Genomic DNA, 22,710 nt, shown 5'->3' on the forward strand with positions numbered 1-22,710 from the left:
TCAAACTATGTTTCATAGTTAAATATTTAGCTATTATCCAAATTCACTTGCTGAAAAGCTCTCAAAGGAGAAAATGTTTGGCTGCTGGTTTAACCGTTTTCCATATTTTTAAACATAATTTGAAATTACATGGAAAACAGGAATGAATTTATACAGTAATCACTACATTTTTATACAGTTACAAGTCAACTGTATATAATTTTTACTTTACAGAGAAACTTAAGCCTGATAGTCAAAAAATATGACTGTCTCCAATAAAACGGCAACCTCTCCAGTAGAGGGCGCTAAAAGAATCGTTTTGATTAAATTATTAATCGTTTAATTCTAAGATTAGGCCATTTCTTATTTAATTTCACTTATACAGAAAACCTGTCTTGTGGTCTTATCGGATTATACTTTCATTAAGACTTTAGAAGTCATTAGAAGCTTTATTTTGTAACTTTTATTCCTCTTTAAGTACAAGTTTATCAATAAAGCAGATTTAAAAACAACTGGAATTTTACAGAACAACTTGAGTCTAGTGAAATAAAAAAAAAAAACAAAGACAAGTAAAGTAATAAATACTTTATTTTCCACATTAGTAGTAAAAGTGCAGTCGCCTGCAGGTCAAAGTTTCCTCTTTACTGTACAGATTTTAGATGCACAACAAATATGTTCCTCCTTAAATAGCTTTATGTACAGCAGATAAAAACTGAGAATTATTATTCAGTGAATGATACCGGGAAACAAAACTAAACAAACAGTTGATCATCGACCACCTCCGTTGGCGGCTCCACCCCCAGCGCCGCCGCCTGATTGGTCCTGGGCGCCTGACATCATCAGGAAAAGAACGAGAGGCACGATGTACATCCACTGCAAGAGAAGAAAAACAGACCTTGTATAAATAACTACTATAATTTACATAGAATTAACTGTGATCACTTGCATGTATTTGGTAAAAGTTGCTGATTTATTTCCTCCCAGATAAGGTCAGATTTATTTCTCAACAGAAAGAGAAAATGTTAAAATATTCCGGGAGGGTTAGAGACTAGAGAGTCAAACACCAAAAACTTTTAGGCTCCACTAACTTTCTAAAGGTTTGGATTCAGTCGATTTTTAGAAACTATCAGCCTAAAATGTATTTGGTTTTAGACTTTTGAGGAGGGCTAACAGAGGAAAAAGAAGGAAGAAGTGAGAAACTACAGTTTGTGGTTAAACACAAACGGAGAAGAAGAATAAAAGGAAGAGGAGGAGGAGGAGGAAGAGCCACAAGTAAGGAAACTGTACTTCAGTGGGAATCAGCTCTGCTCTCTGCCGCCCCCTGCTGGGGGCTGTGCGGAATTGGTGAGCATGAGGAAGATGGCACCTCCCAGAATCAAATACCACTGGAACACAGCAACACAGTCACTGGACACACAGTGAGGCACAAACACGGCACAGAACAACCGGACCGGGCCGGGCCGCACAGAACCAGGCCGCAGGAACCCAATAAAATTACCAAAAAGAGCGCTGCCTACTGCAACAGCATATTACGACCACTAGACAGAAAAAAAGAGGAGTGAATTTACACCAAAATAGGAAGAAGGTCTAAAGATTGAGAGAAAATGTACTAGAAAGAAAAACTGGTAAATATTTGGGTTTCAAAAGTTGACAATTTTCTGAAAAAACGCAGAAATTTTGAGATTCATCAGAAATTGTCTAGAATTTTTTCTTTTGGATATTTCTAAATTTGAAAAGCTGAAAGTTCTCCGAAAAATGGAAAAAAAGATGAAATTTTCCAGAATTTCTTTAGAAAATTTTTGAGCTTAAAAAGTCAAATCTTCTAGAAATTCCAAGTGTCCAAAATTGGACATTTCTTAAGTTTGAAACATCAAAAGTTTTCTAGAAAACAACTTGGAAATGTAGACCGTTTCCAAGTTAAACATTTGCTAGAAAAAAACGTTGAATTTTGACATTAACCTAAACTTTTTTAGGAAAAAAAACGTGGAAATTTCTGAGTTTCAAAAGTAAAAAAAACTATAGATTAATCTCACAATTTTAGTTTTTTGTAACAAATTTTCAACTTTTCACAGTCAGAAATGACAAAGTTTTTTTGGGTGAATTTACTCCTTTTTTCTTTCTCTCCAATGGCCGTCGAACTGCCTGGTGCTTTACATTTGATTTAGCAGGTGAAGGAAAGTCAGTCTGTAACTTAATTATTTTAGTTATTGATTAATGTATTGATTGTCAGAATAATGGATTAATCAGATAAAAAAATAAACATTCTCCAGATTTTTTATTTAACTGCGTAAGCCTTTTTTATTTAATAATATAAATAAATTAAACTATGCAAATAAACACTTTAATTCTTTTTTTAAGTAAAAGAAAAAAACAACCTAAAATGCAAAAACAGAATTCCTTCAGTAAATCTGAACCAGGTAAAGAAACATGTTTACAAACAAAAGCGTTTCTATCTTAAATTCAAAATATATATATTTTGTACAGTTTTGGGTTAATTCCTGCTCTGAATGTTGTTGATTTTCAGTAAATGGCCTTTGAGTCTCTATTCTCCGGTTAGCAATCAATCAATTACTAAATTAGTTGTTGATTATTTAAATAGTCAATTAATCATGATTTCAGCCATGAAGGAAAACTTTGCAGCTCTGAAATGGTTTAAAATGTTTCATAATTTCTGTGGCTGGAAGCTCACATTAACAAGACAGGCTGGAAAAACAGAAAGCATCCTGTTGTTTTAGCCAAAAGCAGCCGATGAGCTTCATGCTTCCTCCGTCTCTGCAGAAGCTGCACACAGGCAGAAAGTCATGCTGAGTGAGAGAATCAATAAATATATCAAATCTGGTATTAGAGGCTCAGGGCTCGAAAACTTTAAGGAAATATAACATTGTTCAAAAACGTAGAATAAGTGATCCCACTGCAGCTAAAATATGTTGATCATTATGGACGATTCATTGATTAAATCAATTAATTGCTAAACAAATTGATTAATTGCTAAATAATTTAATTGATTAATCAAATTTTTGGTTTTTCATTTGTGAAAAATTGAGATTTTTTTTCCTTCAGTTTCCAAAGTTCAGAGTGATGTCAGCGCAACCAGGGCGGCCATCTTGTTTTACAGCCTCTATTTACTTTGAATTTGAGTTCATGTCAAGGCTACGATTTTCTTTTTCTGATTATGAGACTACAGTCGTAATATTACCAGAATAAAGTCGAAATTTTACGAGAAATCTTACATGAAAAATAAAAGCTTTAAATGAGGAAAGTTGAGCATCTTGTGAAGGTTTAGAGATAATACTTAATAGAACTACTTAACATTTTAACACATCAGCACTAAATTATTATCAGCAGCAACAGATCCTGATAACTCAACACGTTTTTTTCTCATTAAAAAGTTTTTTCTCGTAATTTCAAGAGGTTTTTGGTGAAATTGCGTCTTTATTCTGTTAATAATTTGCCTATAATCTCTTAAACCAAAATTCTCATAGCCTGACGCTAATAACTCACAGAAGGGACGTTTGAAATAAAAACAACTCTGAAAATATTTGTGTAAAATAAAATAAAACTAAATAAAATAAAAATAAAACATTTATTAAAATCAGATTTGGTGTGAAAACAAAAATCGGAGATTTTATCTTTAAGCCATATCGCCCAGCCGTATCTATAAGATTTATTTCTTGGCGTTGGTGGAAGATCAGTTAGTGAAAGTTTTCAAGACCTGCAGCAGCCAGCTGACTGGCAGTGCAGCGCCAACATACTATCTACACTATAAGCCATAAAACAGTGATTACTTCATCTCTGATCTGATATTAAACACGCTAAACGCTAACTACGAATTAACTGTGACTTCTTAAACCTTTTATAAACCCTGACAGCTTCGGCAGAAACTCGGATCGCTCTTACGTATTTGGCGAAGAACGATTTCTGCTCTTGTGGATTCTTTCCTTTCTTCTCAGATTCTTGTTCCATCCGTTCCAGGAACAGAGCCGTCTCCGGTCTGGAAAGACAAAACAAAAACAAACAAAAACAGATTTAAATTAATCAGTTTTTAAACAAAAAAAACCAAATTGAAACTGAAAAGAATAAATTATAAAGTTACAAAATAAGAAAACAAAAAAACAGAAACGCACTGACGTTTTCTTTGTCTCAGCAGATTATATGTAACTAAGGAGAAACATTAAGATCACGGGTGTTCAAAGTGGGTTTGGGGGCCATTTTTGGACTCTGAATTGACGTTATGCGGCCCTCCCAACCACAATTCAAAAATAAATTAGGACAAAACTATGATTTTTAAATCAAAATCTAGTCTCAAAAATGTTAAATGCAACACAAACTGATCATCTTTTCCTAACTTTCTGCTTTCCTTTTGTTGTCATGGTAACAGGACCACATTGACCCGTCGACTTGCATGCTAAATTACACCAAATCTGGTTTTACTTGCTGTACCAAAACCAAATACACCAAATGTTTTCAAATGAGGACTGACGTAGATCCTAATACAAAATATTTTGTTCAGTTTCCTTCAAATTGAGCCCAAAATAATAAACAAACTGGATGCCTTCAATTTAACATAAAAACATTTGAAGTGTTGCATCTACAAAAAACATAAATAAATCAAGTTACTTTGTTTAATTAAAATAGTTCAAGCTCTACTTAAGCAATAATGCTTAATTTACTGTTGCTTAAGTAAAAAGAAAAGAAAAACAATTTTATTTTCTAACTATTTCTTATGAATCAGAACCAAATGAAGCTTAAAGACTAAAGACTGACCCTGGAGCGTTTACAGGAGCCATGATGCTCAGAGTTGTGTTGTAAACCTCCAGGTCGACTTCATCCTCGACCTCGGCGCCTCTGCAGGCTCCAGGTAAGGTTACTATGGAGACGCCGATCAGGTATCCCGACACGTCGGTGTGGAGCGTGATCACGTCGCTCAGGTGGGACTCGACCATCGCACACTGGGAACGACAACAAAACAAAACTTCTTCACAGAAACCTTCATTTTGGTGACTTCTGATCCGTTTTTGCTGCCATTTTTGAAGCTGAACACATACGGCTCTGACGAACGCTGTGAGGTAACCGTCCATCTGCCACTCCGTCTGTCTGTCCGCCTGCAGGGAAACCCGAGGCACTCGGATTCTGTACAGGCCGTCAACTGCAGCCACTTCCTGAGGAGAACACACCAGACAAAGGCATCGCTTTTTAAAAAACAAATCCAGAGGTCCCAGTCAAAGATTGTTTTTTCAGTTTCACCTTCAGCTTGGAGCGGTCGTCTTCTGACAGCTGGTTCTGAGTTAGAGAGACGCTTGGCTCCCGACCCGTTTTCAGCAGCAAGGATCCACGCGACTGAAACTTTGCAACATCATCTGAAGACAAAACAGAGCAAACAACTATGAGCATAGATAATTGAAAAGCAAAACGGAATCATCAGCTTTTGAGTCAGAGACAGAAAAAAAGTCACTTCCCGAAAAAAAAAAACTTATTCAGTGCAGAAATTAAACCAAAATGGCAAAAATTTGCTTTTAAGATAAAATAAAACAACATGTCTGTAAATATGCATTTTAGGCAATAATTTTTTTTTTTTAATTTTATATTATATTTTTGTTTACTTAATTTCCTCTTGGGATCATAAAATATTTTAAAAAAAAGAAGGAATTAAATCATTTATTTGTATTTTTTATGTATTTCAAATATTTAATAAAAAGGTTTAACTGGTTAAATAAAAAAATCTGTAGAATTTGTCAGAGTAATCAATGGAATAATCGATTACTAAAATAATCAGTAGTAATTTGGTAATCAGAAGAGCTGACAGCCGACCCACTGTGATTGATAATATGAGGCGTTTATGTTCAAATACTGACTTTGACTTACGTTTGATTTTCTACAAACACAGCCAACATCATTAAACTGTTATCATTGTACTAATGTCTTCAATAAATTAATTAGTATTTTTACATGTTTCCCCCCTCACATCTGACTTGTTTTTGTTTTCTTATGGGTTTTTACTGTAAATTACATTAATTTTAGCCACATATTGCAATCTTTCATAAATGATAGGTCATGTGTGCTGATTTTAGTTCTTTTTAATCCATCCAATCAACCTGCTACATGAAAATTAGCCTGATGATCTTCTCCTAACTGGGCTAAAGCTAGTATATGTATATTCATGTTGATAAATATACATTATCCTCTTTATGTAGTGAATAAAAATTCTAATTTATACGTTAGTTTCATGTGTTGGAAGCGTGTTTTTGCAGAAATCTTTCATTCAGATGCAGCTTTGCAAACCAAAGTCAAGCCACCATCTTATTCTTCAGTTCTTCCAACGAAGACATATTTGTTCCTTCATGAATTTAAACATTTGCCATGCTAATTGGAGCTATTGAGCCTGATCTTAAACTTTTGGGTTACTTATAGAGTTGTCACAATAACAATTTTTGCTATGTAAACATATTTAATATGCGATATCATTTTATGTTGTCCCCTAATCTGAACATGTGTGAAATTCTTGAAAGGGAGTGTAAGTGCAAAGTTACATTATATTCTGACTTGTATATTTACATTTTTTTTTAGATACATTTTAAATAAAGACAAGGCTTTACTACATGCCAAAATTACAAAGCCTGGAGGTAAAGTTGAACACTAAATTTTATTCAACCTGGTCAATAAACTTCCAAAGCATCTATGACACAAACTATATATATAAAATCATAAGAAAAACAGAATGTCTGTCCTTAGAATGACAGACAACGGAAATTGCGTTAGCTTGGTGAGCACAAGAATACTTAGTTAGCAAACTAGCATGAGTTATGTTCTACACGCTTCTGTTTCTATGCAATTAAAATATTTTCTCACCGAGTTCAAACGAGTGTTCAAGCGGCACAGAGAATCCACTGAGTTCGGCCTCCAACGGATCACCGACCTGAAAATAATCAAAATCTGCGTTTAGCCTCTATCACACAATGCTAACGCTAACTCGTTAGCATAAATAAAATAACCCTCATAGTTTTTTTTGTTAAAAATATATTTACGAATGATTATTTAACTCTTACCCTTCGGCCGTTATTACATGATACTAAATTTGCGCATATAAATAACAAAACAATGGAAACAACAGCAACATTAAGCGGTAGCAGGCGAGCCATTGCTGCTAACTGTGGACACCGGAAGATGGCTACAGAAGTAACATCTGCATTTTCAGAATAAAAGCACATAAACTAGTCTACGTATGTAAGTATGTGCACGCTGCGTTTTTGATCTTTATTTTGAAATCCTTGGCTTCACATACATCTTTAGTCTGTTATTTACCGTGAATAGTATATTCTTAAAACGGATTTACAAAAATAATGTAGTTATTTTATTATTTAAAGGTTGTTTGCATCATATATACTTTATTGATACCCAATGCGATTTGTTGACAAGCTACTCCATCCAAAGTGTTAAATATTAGTAAATACAAATATAACCACAAGCGTTATAAAATTTATATAAATATATAAGTGAGATATTGTAAGTAATCTAAATTTGTCTAAATATAAAATAAATTAATAAATAAAATAATAACAAGCATACACATAGAAATATATTAATCTATAAATTAATCCAGAGAAAATTAGACATTGTAAAATGTATTAGTGCCTGAAATGTTTCAGGCACTAACATGCCTGAAACAGTATTAATTAGTATTTTTACGTTTCAAATCAACTTATAATCATACAAATGACTCTAAATCTACAAAATGATTTAGTCATTATAGTTAAGTTGTTATAGTTAAAGGAGTTCTAAAATACAAAAGTACATAAGAGAGACAAACTAAAGTTTTTAGACAATATTTTTTGATAGATTAAAATAGAAATAGTCTTTATTTATGTAACATTGTGTTCATTTGTTTCAAAAACTACTTTTTATGCATTGTTGTTAATGTCTTTTTCTGTTTTAGGGTTTCAGAATATCATACAAGTGTGATATTTAACTCACCTTTCCCTTAGTTGTTTCTGTTTTCTTGGCACCTTACATGATCAGAAATGAAATATGAATATAGTAAAATCAGTCTGAGTTCAAACTGATGATCACGTTTAAACCAGCAGAGGTTGCTAACAGACCAGAAAAAACTTCCTCACCCCCTCTGTGATCCAGCCGTCCTTTTCACAAGAAACACTAAATATTTATGTCCCGCTGGAAGGAAAGTAATTCATGTTTTAAAATTCTTTAGTCAGCACACATAGCTCCGCTTTTGCAAAAAAAAAAAAAAAAAAAAAAAGTTTGTCAAATTCAAGGGGTGAGTTTATGCTGGAGCAGCTCCTGGCTGCTTTAATCCCAAACCTTGGATGAAAGTTTTACTGCGACATTTGAAGCTGGAAAGGACAGCTGTCCACATCTGGCCTCTGTCCCCAGAGAACCGCTGCAGCTTTTTTACCCGGATAAAATAACTTCTCCAACTGTGGGAAGCTCTGAGTGGTTTATGTCTGACATATTTACCAAAAAATCTCACACATCCAGATGTGTTGAGAGATCTGGATTTAAATTATGACAATATGAGATAACGTTGTTTATGAAGAAAACAGGGCTGCAAATGTTAACACTTTACAATCTTTCTATATCATAATAATATATCAAGAATAATAAGTAAATAAGCAAGTAATTTAATTAAACTTACACTATTTCATCAATCGCAATAGTTATATTAATTCTAAGAATAATAAGTAAATAAATAAATGTGACATATAATAATAAATTATGCAAAATATATTGAAGTAATTAAATTAGCTACCATGTTTATCGCTACATAATATTAATAACAATGAATGTGGAATAGATTAATAAATGTAATACATATATAACAAGTAACTGAGTAAAAGTATTAGTTACATAACTATTGCTGAATTATTCTGATTATTTTAAGATAAGTAATTAAATTAACGCTATTGCTGCTACTAATAAAATAATAATCCTGAATGTAATATAAATTATAGAATAAATATGATATGTAATAAATAAAATGTAAATAAGCAAATAATGTAGTAAAAATATTAGCTACTGTCACTATTGCCAATATGTTGCCAAACATGATTACTACTACTAATAACAATATTAATTTATAATTAATGTACTATAAATTAATTTAAAAAATATAGTATATAATAAATAATAAAATGTGAATAAGCAAGTTATTAAGTTATTAATGTTAGCCACTATCACTACATTTTTAATATTATTATCATTATAAAGGAAATAAATGAATACCATCACCACTATTACATCAGCGAACATGACGACCACTAGTAATAAAATAATTACAAAATGAATGCAAATAAGGAATAAATAGATGAGCAAATTATTAAGTAAAAGTGTTAGCTATTAACACGACTGCCACATTATCATGATTATAATTATCATTATAAAATGAATAAGTAAATAAGTCAACAGTTATTCACTGCTGCATCGAGGAGTTTGGGTCATCAAAAGGGCAGAAAAACACAAAGTTTAACAGAAAGAATCAAACCTTTCAAAAGAAAAACATGATGAAAATATTTTTGCCAAACATAATTAATGTGCTCTGTGTTTATTCCTGTCTGACCCACAAACAAACCCAGCTCAGACAGAAGTGGAAAGCCTTCATCTGCCTGCTGAAAAAGCGCTTTCATTTTGACAATAATGATCCTAAAGTCTGAAAATTCAAACGTCTGAGCTATTTTTGGGTCTCTAACTTGGTTTAGACTTTGGTGCGCAGAACTCTTGTCAAATCTGCTCTGCTGGAGATTGTCACAAGACGCAAGTTTATTTTTCTGTCTGACACTGACATTAAATTAAAGACATTTTTTAGCTTATAATGTTTGTTTTACAACAAACCCAGATTTTAGAAAACTAATCCACAAACCTCAATTCAGTCCAGACAAATCCGATCTATATCTGAATATATGTTACATAAATTCATTTAGCACTCTAGCATTTTTGTTAACGATGAAAATGTTTAGCTTCCACTAAATAATTTGTTTTTCTGGATAAATTATGATTTACTTGGCTGGTTTGTAAACTTTCAGTAGAATAATGTTTCAAATCTGTGTTGAAGTTTTGTTATAGATTGTAAAAAATTGTTCAGGTATTTAGACGTTTAGATTTATGCTCTTATTTTGAAGAGAGTGAAACTTGTTTACGTAGCAATTCTGTTTCCTCTGCTCGCGCTCCCCGCCTGGGAAAAAAAATCCAGAAAAGTATGTTTATTCGGTAGAGTACAGAGCAAAATCGACTATTATCCTGCGTGATTTTTGAGAGAAGCTAAAGTTTATGATTAGCGTTTTAGAATTAGCTCAATTCTTTTTATTTTCAATTATAATTATTTGCTAGCTAAACAGCAAGTTATTCTATACTTGATAGCTAAATGAGTTGCTTGCTATTTAGCTAGCAAGCAAGCTAACTATTTACTTTGCTAACAAAATATTTAGATTGCTAGCAAATATTTAGCTAATATGTAAATTAGCTTGCCCATTAGCAGAAGTGGGATATCAAAATAAAAACTGGTTTTGCTGACCACTAAATAAACTGTAATTTTTTTTAAGTTGCTAAATATCTAGCAATAATTTTAATATTTAGGATATTGCTAAATATTTATATCGAAAAATAAGCATTGTTTGAAAAGTAGTTATAGAAAAATAAATATTAAATTTTGAATTAAATATATAGTTAGAAAAATAAACATTTAGTTTGAAAATTAGCCATAGCACAGTAAATATTGAATTTTGAACTGAACATTTAGTTAGCAAAATATTAAAGTTTGCAAACTAAACATTTAGTTTGAAAATTAGAATATGTAGATCAGACTAAGACATTTAGTTGGGAACTAAATATTTAGTTTCCTCACTAAATATTTATTTTGAAATTTGTTTCAAAATTTTGAAATATTTATTTCTAAATATGCTAGAAATTTAGTTCCCAACTTAATGTTTAAGTCTAGGCTAAATATTTAGTTTTCTCCAAATTAAATGTTTATTTTACTAACTAAATATTTATATATTGAAATAAATATTTAATTTGGTACTCTGGCATCTATAAATGTAGGAATAAGATGGTGAAAAAATGACTTAAAAAAATTAATACACACATCTTTTCCCTCTTTAAGAGGCTAAATAAACCAAATTTCTTCTGTTAGTTTTTAATTGTGTTGCTTTACCACCCCATCGGTCAGAGCCCTTGTTGTAAGAACTCGTTTCAGATGCTTGTTCAGTCTCTTTTTCTACTCCTCCTCTCCGTTTTTTCCTCGGCTCGTTTTAAAAACGAGGCCTGCTGCTCTGGGAAGGAAACCTGAACTCCATGTTTGGCTTCTTGGAAAGCAGATTCGTCCCCAGAGTCTCTGATGTGGAGCTTCGGCACAGAAAAAACGCTGGGAAACTCTCAGCTAATTTCAAAACTCAACCCAGGTTTCAGTTATGCTAATGCTGTAATAGCTGCAGAGCCTGAATGCGTCCATTAGGACTGAAATCAGTTTAAGATGTTCAGCCAAGTTACATTAGAAAAACGCTGAGATTATTTCCCACAACATAGAAAATATAATATGCTAGGAAACTGCTCTCTCCTTCCTTCGTACCTTCCTTCTGTCCTAGCTGAAGTAGAAATTTGTAATTTCTCGTGTTTTTCCAGACGGAAGACACATCTACTCTCCTTCAACACATCGCAACACAAGAAGTTAAACATCTTTCCTCTTTAGCCAGTTAAAGAGGAGCAGCTGAAATTAAGTGTTGTTCTGGTTTTTATTCATATTATTAGTTATTGATGTTTTCTCCCAATTTTGAAATTGTGGTATTATTTTTACTGATCTTTATTTTATGTTTTATCATTTATCTACCTGTGATGTTTTGTTTGTTGTGAAGCACTTTGGTCACCCGCGCCTGTTGTAAATGTTTCATATAAATAAACTTCCATCCTTCTTTGTGTCCTTTCTTACTTTCCTTCTCTGGATCCTTCCTTTTATGCATCCTTTATTCTTTCCATCTTTGCATCCTTGCTACTTTCCAGCCTCCTTCCTTTTTTCTGCCCTTTGTTCTTTCTGTCCTTCCTTCTTTGCTTCCTTCCTTCCCTCTTCGTGTCCTTCTTCCTGTTATCCTTCCTCTTTCAACTTCCTTTTTTTGTTTCTAGTCTTTCCAGGCTCCATATTTTTAAACCGTACTCTGTAGGAAGATCTACCGTAAATTCATAGTGAACTTTAATATTTTATAAAGAGATAAAAATAAACACGTCTTCATAATTGTTTTATGTATTTTTTAGAAGGGTGAAATGTTAAAGTCATAAGTTAGTTTTCAGTTTCATATTTATCTTGATGCATCTGGATATAAACATTAAAATAAACCTTAGAAATGTTAGTTTTAGTTAACTATAATAACCTTTCTTCTCTGCTCATTTACTGCTACTGCAGAATGTATTTGAAACTACTGACGAATAACAAAAACCGAGATTGAGAAAACATTTCTGTTAGCTGAATTAAATAAAAAGATAATTAATGGGGAAAATCTACAACTAGCTGGAACTAGATTGCGCGTTTATAACACTAATAACTAAAGCATACTGAAATTAAAGATATAATATTCTTCGTTTACTTGTTCATTAAGCTGCTTGTTAGCATTTCGAACTGATATGTAAACACAAGCAGTTTACGTCATCCGTCGGCAAATTACGGCACTTCCGCTAGTTCGCGAAATGGCGGCGGCAAAAGTTGGAAGAAATCACCAGAATCAGTTGGTTGTTCAACAATAATTCAATACATTTTTAAAACGACGGTATTCCTGTTGAGTATTAATTACCCAATCCACGTAAACATAAGCACAATACAATATTTGTGATTTCTTTTTTAAATTCTGCACCGAAAAATTAGCGTCGGTGCGCTAATGTTTAGCCTCCCGGGCGTAATGAGTTCATCGGCTGGCAGCTTTCTCCTTAACGGCTCTGAAACAGTTTCCCTTAAACTCTTTCCCCCCTCTCGGTGTCTTCATCCTCCGGTCTCCTTAAAGCCTCGTAGCTCCTGCCAAGGTTTCATGTGACCGCCATTCTGCCGCTGTCCTGCTTTCTGCTTCCTCCCGGGGGAGGATGGCGGCGGCGGCGGGCGGGGAGCGAGCTCATAAAATGAGGGGAGGAAGAGACGCGCCGGCAGTTCCACTGGGAAGCAGGAAGGAGGAATCCCGTTAAACAGACACAGACATGCCTGAGCCAAAGAAGACAGGTAAGACAGTCCAGACGGGAAACCCTCACCACACTGCAAAAACACAAACTATTACCAAGTAAATTTAGCCTAAATTCTACTGCAAATGTCTTAGCACACATGAAATAACTAACAACTAACTTTTCAGCAAGATGTAGGAGCTCTTTTTGAGTAAATACTACCTTAACATGGATGGAAAAGTGCTATTCACTAGTAAATTATAACATGGTAAAAATGTCTTGTTAAAAGTTAAATAATATGCCAATAGTGCTAGAACGTTTTCCACTGCATAAACACACAATTTTACAGAGTATTTTTGGTCTGGTTTCTTGGTTTTGCATTATTTCGAGTGTACTAGCATAGAAATAACTTTTTTTCAGTGGGAAATAGTAGTAAATAATTATTAACAAATTATTAACAAATAATTTAACATTATGAAAATGTTCTAGATCCACTGGCGGATTATGTCACTTATAACGCAGGAAAAATGTCGTTACAAGTGAAATAATCTGCAAGTGGAACTAGTATTTTTTCCACTGAAACCCCCCCCCCCACAAAATTCCTAAATATTGTTGAAAAAATACGAGCCACTTTGCTTGTAATGGGGAATAATGAATGAAATAATCTGCCAATGGATGTAGTACTTTTTATATCAATATTAATGAATTATTGACCTAAAACAAGCTCCCATATCTTTCTGAAAAGTCACTTGTAAGTTAGTTTTGTCTTATTAGGTGTACTGAAATATTTGCACTAGAAACTAGACCAAAATTACTTGGTAAGATTTTGTGTTTTTGCAGTGTGGACCACAGATTGAACCCAGAAAACGCCTAATGTTGAATAAAAGAGGCTGTTTTTGCATTAATATGCACAGCATGTTGGCTTCTAGTTATAAATAAAATTGAATATGGTCAAAGTTGATCATTTTGGGGGTGGGGGGGATACTTTTAGGATTATTTTTACTCATAAAAATACTCCTTAAAGTATTTAGGAATTAATGCAATATGACTCCATTAATTTAGAGTGAAAACATCTCTGAAAGAAGAGCAAATACAGGATTGTGTCTGTTTTAATCACTAATATTTCTAATGTTTCTTTAGGGTTAAATGTAAAGATATTTGCTGGTAATTGTGTCTAACAGACGCACTTTTGGTGTCTGGTTTGTATTTTTTAGACGTTTATATTGCAACAAACTTGCAGTTTGAGAGAGAATAATCACCTGCAGTTTAAGCTCATTAAGTAGAAGAAAGTAGTAATATGATTGGGCAACAATCTGTGAACATTTAGAGTAAAAACAGTTGGATTAAAACCTTTTCAGACTCAATATTTCTAGGGTCAAGTCCAGATTTCACAGCAGATTTTCTCCAACAATATTCCAAACTCTAACTACCACTGCTAGGTTCAGGTTTAGCAATAAATTTTCATTTTACACAAGAATTGTTGAAAGTTTGTAAATGTTTCCTAGTCTGTGCATTCTGTTCAAATGCAGACTAAACAAAAACATTTAAAGTTAATCCATCTGATCAACATATATTTTCTTTCTCTGCTCAGTGTAATAGTAGACTTTAACCGGCTTTTAACAACAAAGAACATTTGAAGTTAAAGTTGTAAATCACCAAATTTCCTCCACAATTTAAACAGCTGTGTCTGAACTATTTGTTAAGCAGGCAATAATTTTGAGTTTTTTAATTTATTTGAATCTGAACACTAATAACTACAAATTTAATATTTTAATCAAACCACAAAAGTATATTTAAATTCTTTTAGCTCTGAAACATCTGAAACGTAAAATTTTCAAAATTCTCAAAATAGTTTTTTATTCGGCACCGATCAATGAAACTTGGGTCAGTCAGACTTCAGTCAAACTGACATTGTAAAAATGCAATTGTTCCCTTAAGCTAGTAGTTCATAGCCATTTGCAGTAACTGGAAATAAGACTTTTGCAACAGTTTTGGTCGACTTTGCTTTAAAACATTGTTTTAATTCGGGAACATTTGAGATTTTTCAAGCTTGTTTTAGATCAGGTTGGAGCATTATGTGTTAGTTTTAGGATAATTTTGCCTACTTCATGTTGTCAAACAGGTTCTTTGTAAGTGTTTTGAAGTGTGGCTTGTGATATTAAACTAAAATGTGGTTTGCTAATGAAACACAACGGGACTTATTTTCAGGTTGGCAAGTCAGTTGGGATTGCTTTATTTCCTTAATACATTCAATTAAATAATAATTTCAAAACTGCTTAATGTAAATATTACGATAGAGCAGGGATGTCCAAACTTTTGCCATGTGGTCTGAAATTGTCAAAAGTAGTCAAATAAAATAAAAAAATCTAAAATCAAGCAAATAAAGTAGTCAGTTTTTTTTTGTTTAGTATTTTTGTTGGAAAAGAATGTTATTCATTGTAGATACAAAAATTAAAACGTATTTTGCACTTCTAGTTTTCAAATTCATTTGTGCTCGATTAAACAGTTTTAAGGACAGGATTTGGGTCACTTTGTTTCAAAATGTCCGCTATATTGAGCCAAGTTTAATAGACTAAATAAAAGCTTATTTGGGTTCAACAAAGTCAACTTTTCAGTAAAAGTCTTTTAATTAATGTGGTTCAACTTATTATAAAAGCTTGTTTGTAAAAATATCAATACTTTATGTTGAATTTGCAATTTTCCATAGTAAGAAAATTATTTTGGTAACAACTTCACCTTTAATAAAAATAAAAAATCTCCATCTATATCAACCACCAGGCCAAATTTGTATCTTGAACTGTAGTTGGGGGCAATCGGTCCAAAGGCCACAAATAGCCAAAAGGACACCCATGCTATTAAGAATAAAAACTTAAATAACATTCAGCAGACACCCTTGCATCATCAGCATTAATGATAAGCTCTTAATCACACCATAAATTTGCAGTTTATTCCAGTAATGTATCATCTTACAAAAATTGCGACGTAACCTCCAATTGCAGTGAAACATTAACCAACCACAAGACACCATTCCTAAAATTCAACCGTGCCAAGGCTGTGGTGTTTTTATCTGTCATTGGTGGAGAGATAATTACAAAAGCTCTATTTCAAACTCCATAAATGCACAAATGCTGACAATTTCTAGTTTTCTTTTTACCCAAACTTAGAGATTGAACCCTATACTTGTAGAAATTTAAAATACAGGATATTTTATTAGGTCTAGACAATAAATCAATAATATTTACCGTGACAGACGCATGATAAATACCAATAGATAATAAGTCAAATAGAATTTTAGCTGCTAAGAAAAGTTGGTGGAATAGACTGACTCACTCACTCTTTGGTCACCTAGCAACTCGCTCACTCTTTGGTTACCTAGCAACTCGCTCACTCTTTGGTTACCGAGCAACAGTCTGTTGAGTAACTTGCCCAGCAGCAGTTTAAGTTCCGCCACTGTCTCTCTTAGCTGCTTAAAAATAAAAAATGACATGGAGTGAAAACAGGACCGGTCATGTCAACAGTTTGGCAGCCTTTCAGATAGTTAAAAAAACTAATCAATAATTAGCAATATTGACATAAATGAAATGCTTATATCGTGATATTATTTAATTTTGCTTTGGGATCAATAAAGTAGTTTTGAATTTGATTTGAATATGATTTTCAGCGGTATGTATTTATTTAATATAAATACATTTTAATATATTCTATACACGATAATATAAAAGAATTTCATATTGAAACATATTTGTGAAACCTCAAAAAACAACAAAATCTTTGTAAAAAATCTGATTTTTATAATGAAAGCCATATAAAAGGTTAATTGTTATTTTTTTATGTCTCTGTTGGGTCATCCAGAGTATTTAAGCAGGGAAATGATTTGTCAGATTGGCCTTCGCCAAGTCAGGTGTGACTACGCTGCATCACGTCTTCGTTAAGCCGACACTTTATCCGCCTGACCCGGCCTGCTCTCTGTCGGTTACACCGTCTGCCCGGCTGGCATCCATCTGCACCATTTTCACCGTCTCGCTCATCATTATCTAAGGAAAACTGGGATTTAATGGTTTTATAGCTTCCAACTCTGACAAAGTTATCCAGAGTAAACAAGTGGTGTCCAAAGTGCGGTCTGAGGTCCTTTTGCGATCGTTGGACTGAAGTTGTGCGGCCCTTCAGCTGCAGTTCAAGACTAACACAATAGTTGGTTGATGCAGATGGAGACTTTTTATTTATAATCAGGGTAAAATTATTAGCAACAAAACTTTCTTAGAATGGAAAATGTTAATATTACAATGGAGTACTAGGGCCATACAAAGATTATAATAAAATTGGGAGAACAAAGTAAAAAAAAATCACAAGAATAAAACTGAAATAATATGAAAATATTCATATTTTCAGAACAAAGCCAAAAATATTTACAGAATAAAGTCATACTTGTGCAACTTTATTCTCGACATTTTATACTCTTACAAGTTTATTCTCATAATATGTATCTATTACAACTTCTCATATTTTAATTTTTTGTAATTTTTTTATAGATGGCCCTAATACTCCTTCGTTTAATAAACACAAAGTATTTGTCTTTTTATAGCCAAGCTTTTATATAAGTTGAACCACATCAATCCAGAGACTTTTAGTGAAATGTCAATTTTGTTGCACCAAAATCTGCATTTTTAAAATGTATTGAACTTGGTTAAATATTTGCAAAGGGTTTGAAAGAAAGTGAAAAGTCCTGTTCTTCTAACTGATAATACATTTGATCAACGAAGCCCAAAAGAATTAGAAAACTAGATGTTTTTATTTTTATTTTGTACAGAACACCAAACTGGAAGACATTTTAAATAAACAAAATAAAACAACCAAAAACAAGAAATAAAAAGGGAATTAAAAACCACAAACAACTGAAACCACAAATAAACTGGATTATTTAGTCTGTACTATTTTAATTTATCATGTGATTCATTTAATAATTGATTATTGTGACACACTTAACAACAAATTACATCCCATTCCTACAAAACAAAACTGTATTTTCTTGATTTTAATTATTTTGTGTTCTACATTTTGGCCCATGTGGCAAAAAGTTTGGACAAACCAAAGAAGGTGTTTTCTTGAAATATTGGAGTCCATATTTAGAGAGGCATGCGAACGTTGATGCGCGATGAAATGTGTCGATTTGATATGTCTTTCCTGCAGAGACCTCTAAGCCTTTTCCATTTCTATTTCCCCATCATGCAGTAATTTCATCCTTGCATTTTATTATATCCTACAAATGAGTCTCCGATCCGACATCCTGACATCATTCATATTATATTCCCAACACCACATTATCAGGCTCCTCTTTTTTCCTTCCTATCCACCCGTCCTCACTTTGCTGCCCTCGTCTTGAACTCAATTGCACTGTCTTAGCTTCAAAGTCCCCTCTGTGCCTGTCGATCAGCTGGTCACTTTATTGCGACTCCTCCCGCGGCGTCTTGCTCTCAGCGGGGAAAAGCTTCCCGAGACTCGACGGAGCACGCATCCCAATAAACAGCAACAAGAATAGTTCCCAAATGTAAGGGCGGCTGCAGAACCGTTAATTCATGTAGTAGACGATGGACTTGACTCAGCTGGACTAATTAAGGAATATGAAAAGTACATCAAACAGGCAGAATCAGCAGAAAACTGTGGATCAAATTCACATTTTGCATGTTTGTGAGTTTACGTTTGGGTCTGAACTGTTTTTAAAAACAGTCCATGTGCTTAAAAAGAAACACCCAGATGGTTTTTGGCAATAAGTTAATGTTTTATAGAGTCTGGGAAATGAGACGTTTCAAAAACCTCCAGAATGTAACGTCACAAGTCATTAGGCACTGCCCGTTACCTAGCGACCTCAGCCGAATTCTGCCCGTTACCTAGCAACCGAAGAAGAGTTCCAACACGTTTGGTCAGCTGGTTTTCTAATTCACAAATCAAAAATACCTCATTGATCCCAAAGGGAAATTAAATATTGCTGTAGCTCATATTAATTCAAATTCTTCAAAGTTATTGTATATGGTGATGCCTGTTTTATCGCTGTATGCCAGGGGTGTGAAACTCCAGTCCTCAAGGGCCACTGTCCTGTAGTTTTTAGATGTACCACAGGTACAAAACACTGGAATGAAATGGCTTAATTACCTACTTCTTGTGTAGATCAGATCTCCAGAGCCTTAATGACCTAATTATTCTATTCAGGTGGTGCAGCAGAGGCACATCTAAAAGTTGCAGGGCAGTGGCCCTCCAGGCCTGGAGTTTGACACCTGTGCTGAATGCGCTGCACAATGGGTGCTGGAAAAGAAACCGTGTTCTTTTGTTGACTTACCATCCAGAGACCACTTGCTTCATTCTTATTAGTTGTGCAGGAGGCTAATTCAACTGTGTTGATACTCATTGAAATGTTCAAATTTGTCACTGAACACCTGCAGTTGCAATTCAGGAAGTGATTCTTTGGAACAGACCTTTAACTCTGGTGCCAATTTAGCCTAATTAACTACAGTAAGGCTTTGGTCAGAAAGCAAGGAGAACATTCATAGATTTTAAACAGTTTACTGTATAGCTACAGCGATGCTTTGTGGGTATAGAATAATGTGAGGAGTACCAACAATAAAGTTCCCAAAACAATTCATATAAGTGAATTTTGTATTTATTTGTTGAATTTTTTTTCTGTATACTTCATTGTATATTTGCCACTTGCTCAATACAGTTTCTTTTAAAAAGAGAAAGAGCAAATAAGGGCATGAATACAAATCATATAGCAGCTGATTACCAAAACTTTAGCACAGATTTTGAAGTTTATTCAACTAAAAGTTTACAAAACAGCCAAGTAAGGTAGCATTTTGGAACATATTTGGAAAAATTAATTTAGAAGAAGCTAAGTGTGCTAAACTTTTTCACAATTGACAAAAGCGTCAAAGCACTAAATGAAAAATTAGCTCGGCTATTAGCTCATTAGCAGATTGGCAGAAGTATGCCCACCACTGCAAATATGGCACACAATTCATAACTCAATGGGCAGGCGAGACAAAAACAGTGACAGCAAAGTATTGTCATGTTTTGTGTTTAATAATAAATGTTTATATTGTTCTTTATTCAGTGAAGTGGAGGAAATCAGGGGAAATCCTAACACACTGGCCCTGCACGTAGGAATTTAAAAGCCTGTCTCTAATCCAAAACAACAATAAAATTCACTAAAATGACAAAATGAGCTTGAATTTTCATTCCTCAATAATCAATTGAACCAATATTACAGGCCTATATGTAGCTCTGTTGCTAAATTAATGGTCAGTTTGGAGTGGTAGACAATTTTGCAGAAATTGGCATCTTTCTGTTTTTGTTTAGTAATCAAACTGCTGGAAATTTAGCATCTCAAATCAAACAGAAATCCACAAATTTAGCAGTGAGAACTACTTCCAATTTATTACAATTTTTAAAATTAAAATGTAGAAATACTAGTTCGAATATAAACTGGGCTAGTTCATGTCTGCATTCTGTTTGTTCGCCGGCCTTAAAAATACACAAAGCTCAGTTACTTCCAAAGGGATCGTATTCTGAAAGTGACTCCACTGATGGGGAGCCAATCTACATAATCTGGCTACGAAGGAGTCTACCAGTGAGAATGATCCTCTGTCATAAAGTACGGCGGTGGAGGTGTAATCATATGGAGCTGCTTGAGTGTTAAATAACATTTGTAGACATATTTTCAGAGAGGCAAATGAGATGAGTCACCCTCTCCACAAGTCTGGCTGAAGACGCTTCATTCCTGTAGAAGAAGATAAATATAGAGCTTGACTCAGACTGATGCTAATTTTCTTTAAATGGTTGGTTGTTATAATCGGTACAGTAAAGACATCAGCCCTGTTAAGTTTTAGTTCACTTTAATTGAACTCTAGTCTGTTTGTCTAGAAAGTCCGGTGTAAACGCGCAATCAACTAAAAAAGCAAACTATGGTCCGTCTACAAACCTCAATTTGTGTTCGAACTGAGGTTTACCTTTGAAAACCTCAGTTCACATATTCATATCTTTGAATGCATATGTGAACGCCAAGCGGACTGGAGACTGATCCAGAAGCAGGAAGTGGACTACAGACCAGAGCATTCTTGGTAAATACAACCAAAACAAACGCAGGAGGCTAGCATTAGCAGGAGAAATTGCTAATCGTGTTTTACCAAAGACAAAAGAAAAATCCTACAACCGCTAAAATCTGACGACACTATATTTTTGTTAACATTTTGGGAAGAAGGAAGTTGAGTTCAGTGTCTTCTTCAGAGGTTTTTGTGTCATTTCCTTCAGTATTTCTTGGTACAACGTCCCCACAGGTGGGGAGGGGAACAGCTCTTTCAAACGGTTTGGTTTGTTTGACTTAATGCAGTGTAAAAGTGATGAGCAGGTGCTGAAAATTTATCAAAATGTTATTTTGATCCCCAATTGAACCGAGTCTACAGCACCATCAGGTGTGAAAACAGCCTTCATGCCCAGTGTCTGTGTTGGATCCAAAACTTCTGGCCTAGAAGTGAGGAGACATAAAGAATATTCTCAGTATGTCTTGATAAATAAATCCCTGGCAGCTGGAGCGGTCAACATGACCTCTGTTTGCTTTTCATGCAGACTCAGGCAGACTGATGACAGACAAACTGGTCGCCTAAGTGGAGCTACGTGGACAAATGAAAGCTGCTGTCCTCGCTGGTGTGCATTTACAAGAAACTGTAGCCTCATTACTTACTTGGTACTCTCTGAAGTGGAAGTGAATTTGACAACTAACTGCAGCTGGTAAATGTTTTTCAACACTAACATGAATAATAGTCCTTAAATCCTAGAACTGTTCTTCAGGTGACAGAAGGCCGACTTTGTAACTGTCTTTATGTGAAGGTTTGGGTCAGAGATCATCACAACATCCAGATTTCAGGCCTGATCTTTAGTTTCTGGTTGTATTAACTGAAGCTGTGCATTGACTCTAGAGCGTTCCTCTTTTGGTCCAAAAATAATAACTTCACTTTTGTTTTTGTTCAGCTGGAGAAAGTTTTGGCACATCCACACATTTCTCTGCTCTAGGCATCTGTTCAGTGATTGAATGGTTTTTGAGTCACCTGGTGACATCATAATGTAGAGCTGTGTGTCATCTGCTTAGTTACGGTAGCTAATCTTATTTCTTGTTATTACCTGAGCTACCTGATCAGATTACAGATTAAAAGTAATCTGTTATGCTTCCTTGATAGAAATATAGGTGATACAAAACATGATAATAAAATTTTTGGCACAAAATCTGATCTTAGATGATCTGATTTTAGTGTGGTCAGTTCAGAATGAGCTTTTTTAGGGCCTCTTGTCACTTTAAATCCTAATAAGCTGCTGCTGGCCACGCCCCTAAAGTAAAAATAGCTGCAAACAGATGTGCAATTATAGAATTGTACATCTTTGAAAAGCCAAAGTAGAACCTCCTAAACAACCATCAAGACTGCAGAAAGTGGTTTCTGAGTTTCTGACATTTGTCTTTTCCAGCAGCCATTTTACAATGCATACAGAGGTAAAACCAGGTGGCCAACAGTGTTGTATAAAGTACTGAAATCTCAGAGTCAAGTAAAAGTACAA

General features: G+C 34.0%; 2 protein-coding genes across 7 annotated transcripts in view; one reads left to right on the forward strand and one right to left on the reverse strand.

The window, feature by feature from the left end:
- Window positions 1-701: 701 nt before the first annotated feature.
- emc10 (ER membrane protein complex subunit 10) lies at window positions 702-7,144 on the reverse strand. Of its 4 annotated transcripts, none has more exons than XM_023349663.1 (8): window positions 7,023-7,144; window positions 6,826-6,892; window positions 5,224-5,336; window positions 5,025-5,138; window positions 4,744-4,928; window positions 3,877-3,970; window positions 1,267-1,364; window positions 800-852 (listed from the first exon to the last, which is right to left on the reverse strand). In XM_023349663.1, the coding sequence occupies exons 1-7, from the start codon at window positions 7,113-7,115 to the stop codon at window positions 1,278-1,280; spliced, it is 753 nt and encodes a 250-aa protein (XP_023205431.1). In that variant the 5' UTR covers window positions 7,116-7,144; the 3' UTR covers window positions 800-852; window positions 1,267-1,277. The 4 variants fall into 4 exon arrangements, with proteins under 4 accessions (XP_005810382.1, XP_023205431.1, XP_023205428.1 ...); XM_023349660.1 differs by lacking the exon at window positions 1,267-1,364 and adding an exon at window positions 2,669-2,760; XM_023349662.1 differs by lacking the exon at window positions 800-852 and adding an exon at window positions 2,669-2,760 and having other exon boundaries at window positions 1,291-1,364.
- A 5,957-nt stretch (window positions 7,145-13,101) lies between these two features.
- The window catches only part of mybpc2 (myosin binding protein C, fast type), a 67,216-nt gene continuing 57,607 nt past the window's right edge, over window positions 13,102-22,710 (forward strand). For all 3 annotated transcript variants that reach the window (XM_023349681.1, XM_023349682.1, XM_023349683.1), the window contains exon 1: window positions 13,102-13,177. In XM_023349681.1, coding sequence (XP_023205449.1) covers window positions 13,156-13,177 — 22 coding nt within the window. In that variant the 5' untranslated portion in view covers window positions 13,102-13,155. The remainder of the gene's footprint in view (window positions 13,178-22,710) is intronic.

The sequence above is a fragment of the Xiphophorus maculatus genome, chromosome 16 (genome assembly GCF_002775205.1).
Source record: "Xiphophorus maculatus strain JP 163 A chromosome 16, X_maculatus-5.0-male, whole genome shotgun sequence".
In the NCBI taxonomy this organism is placed as follows: domain Eukaryota; kingdom Metazoa; phylum Chordata; class Actinopteri; order Cyprinodontiformes; family Poeciliidae; genus Xiphophorus; species Xiphophorus maculatus.

Coding starts and splice junctions, on each gene's coding strand:
- emc10 (XM_023349660.1), bottom strand. CDS start 7,115: ATGGCTCGCCTGCTACCGCTTAATGTTGCTGTTGTTTCCATTGTTTTG. Junction 6,893..7,022: donor CATGTAATAACGGCCGAAGG/GTAAGAGTTAAA, acceptor GATTATTTTCAG/GTCGGTGATCCGTTGGAGGC. Junction 853..2,668: donor TTCCAGCCTGTCTTGTTAAT/GTGAGCTTCCAG, acceptor CTTCTCTTGCAG/TGGATGTACATCGTGCCTCT.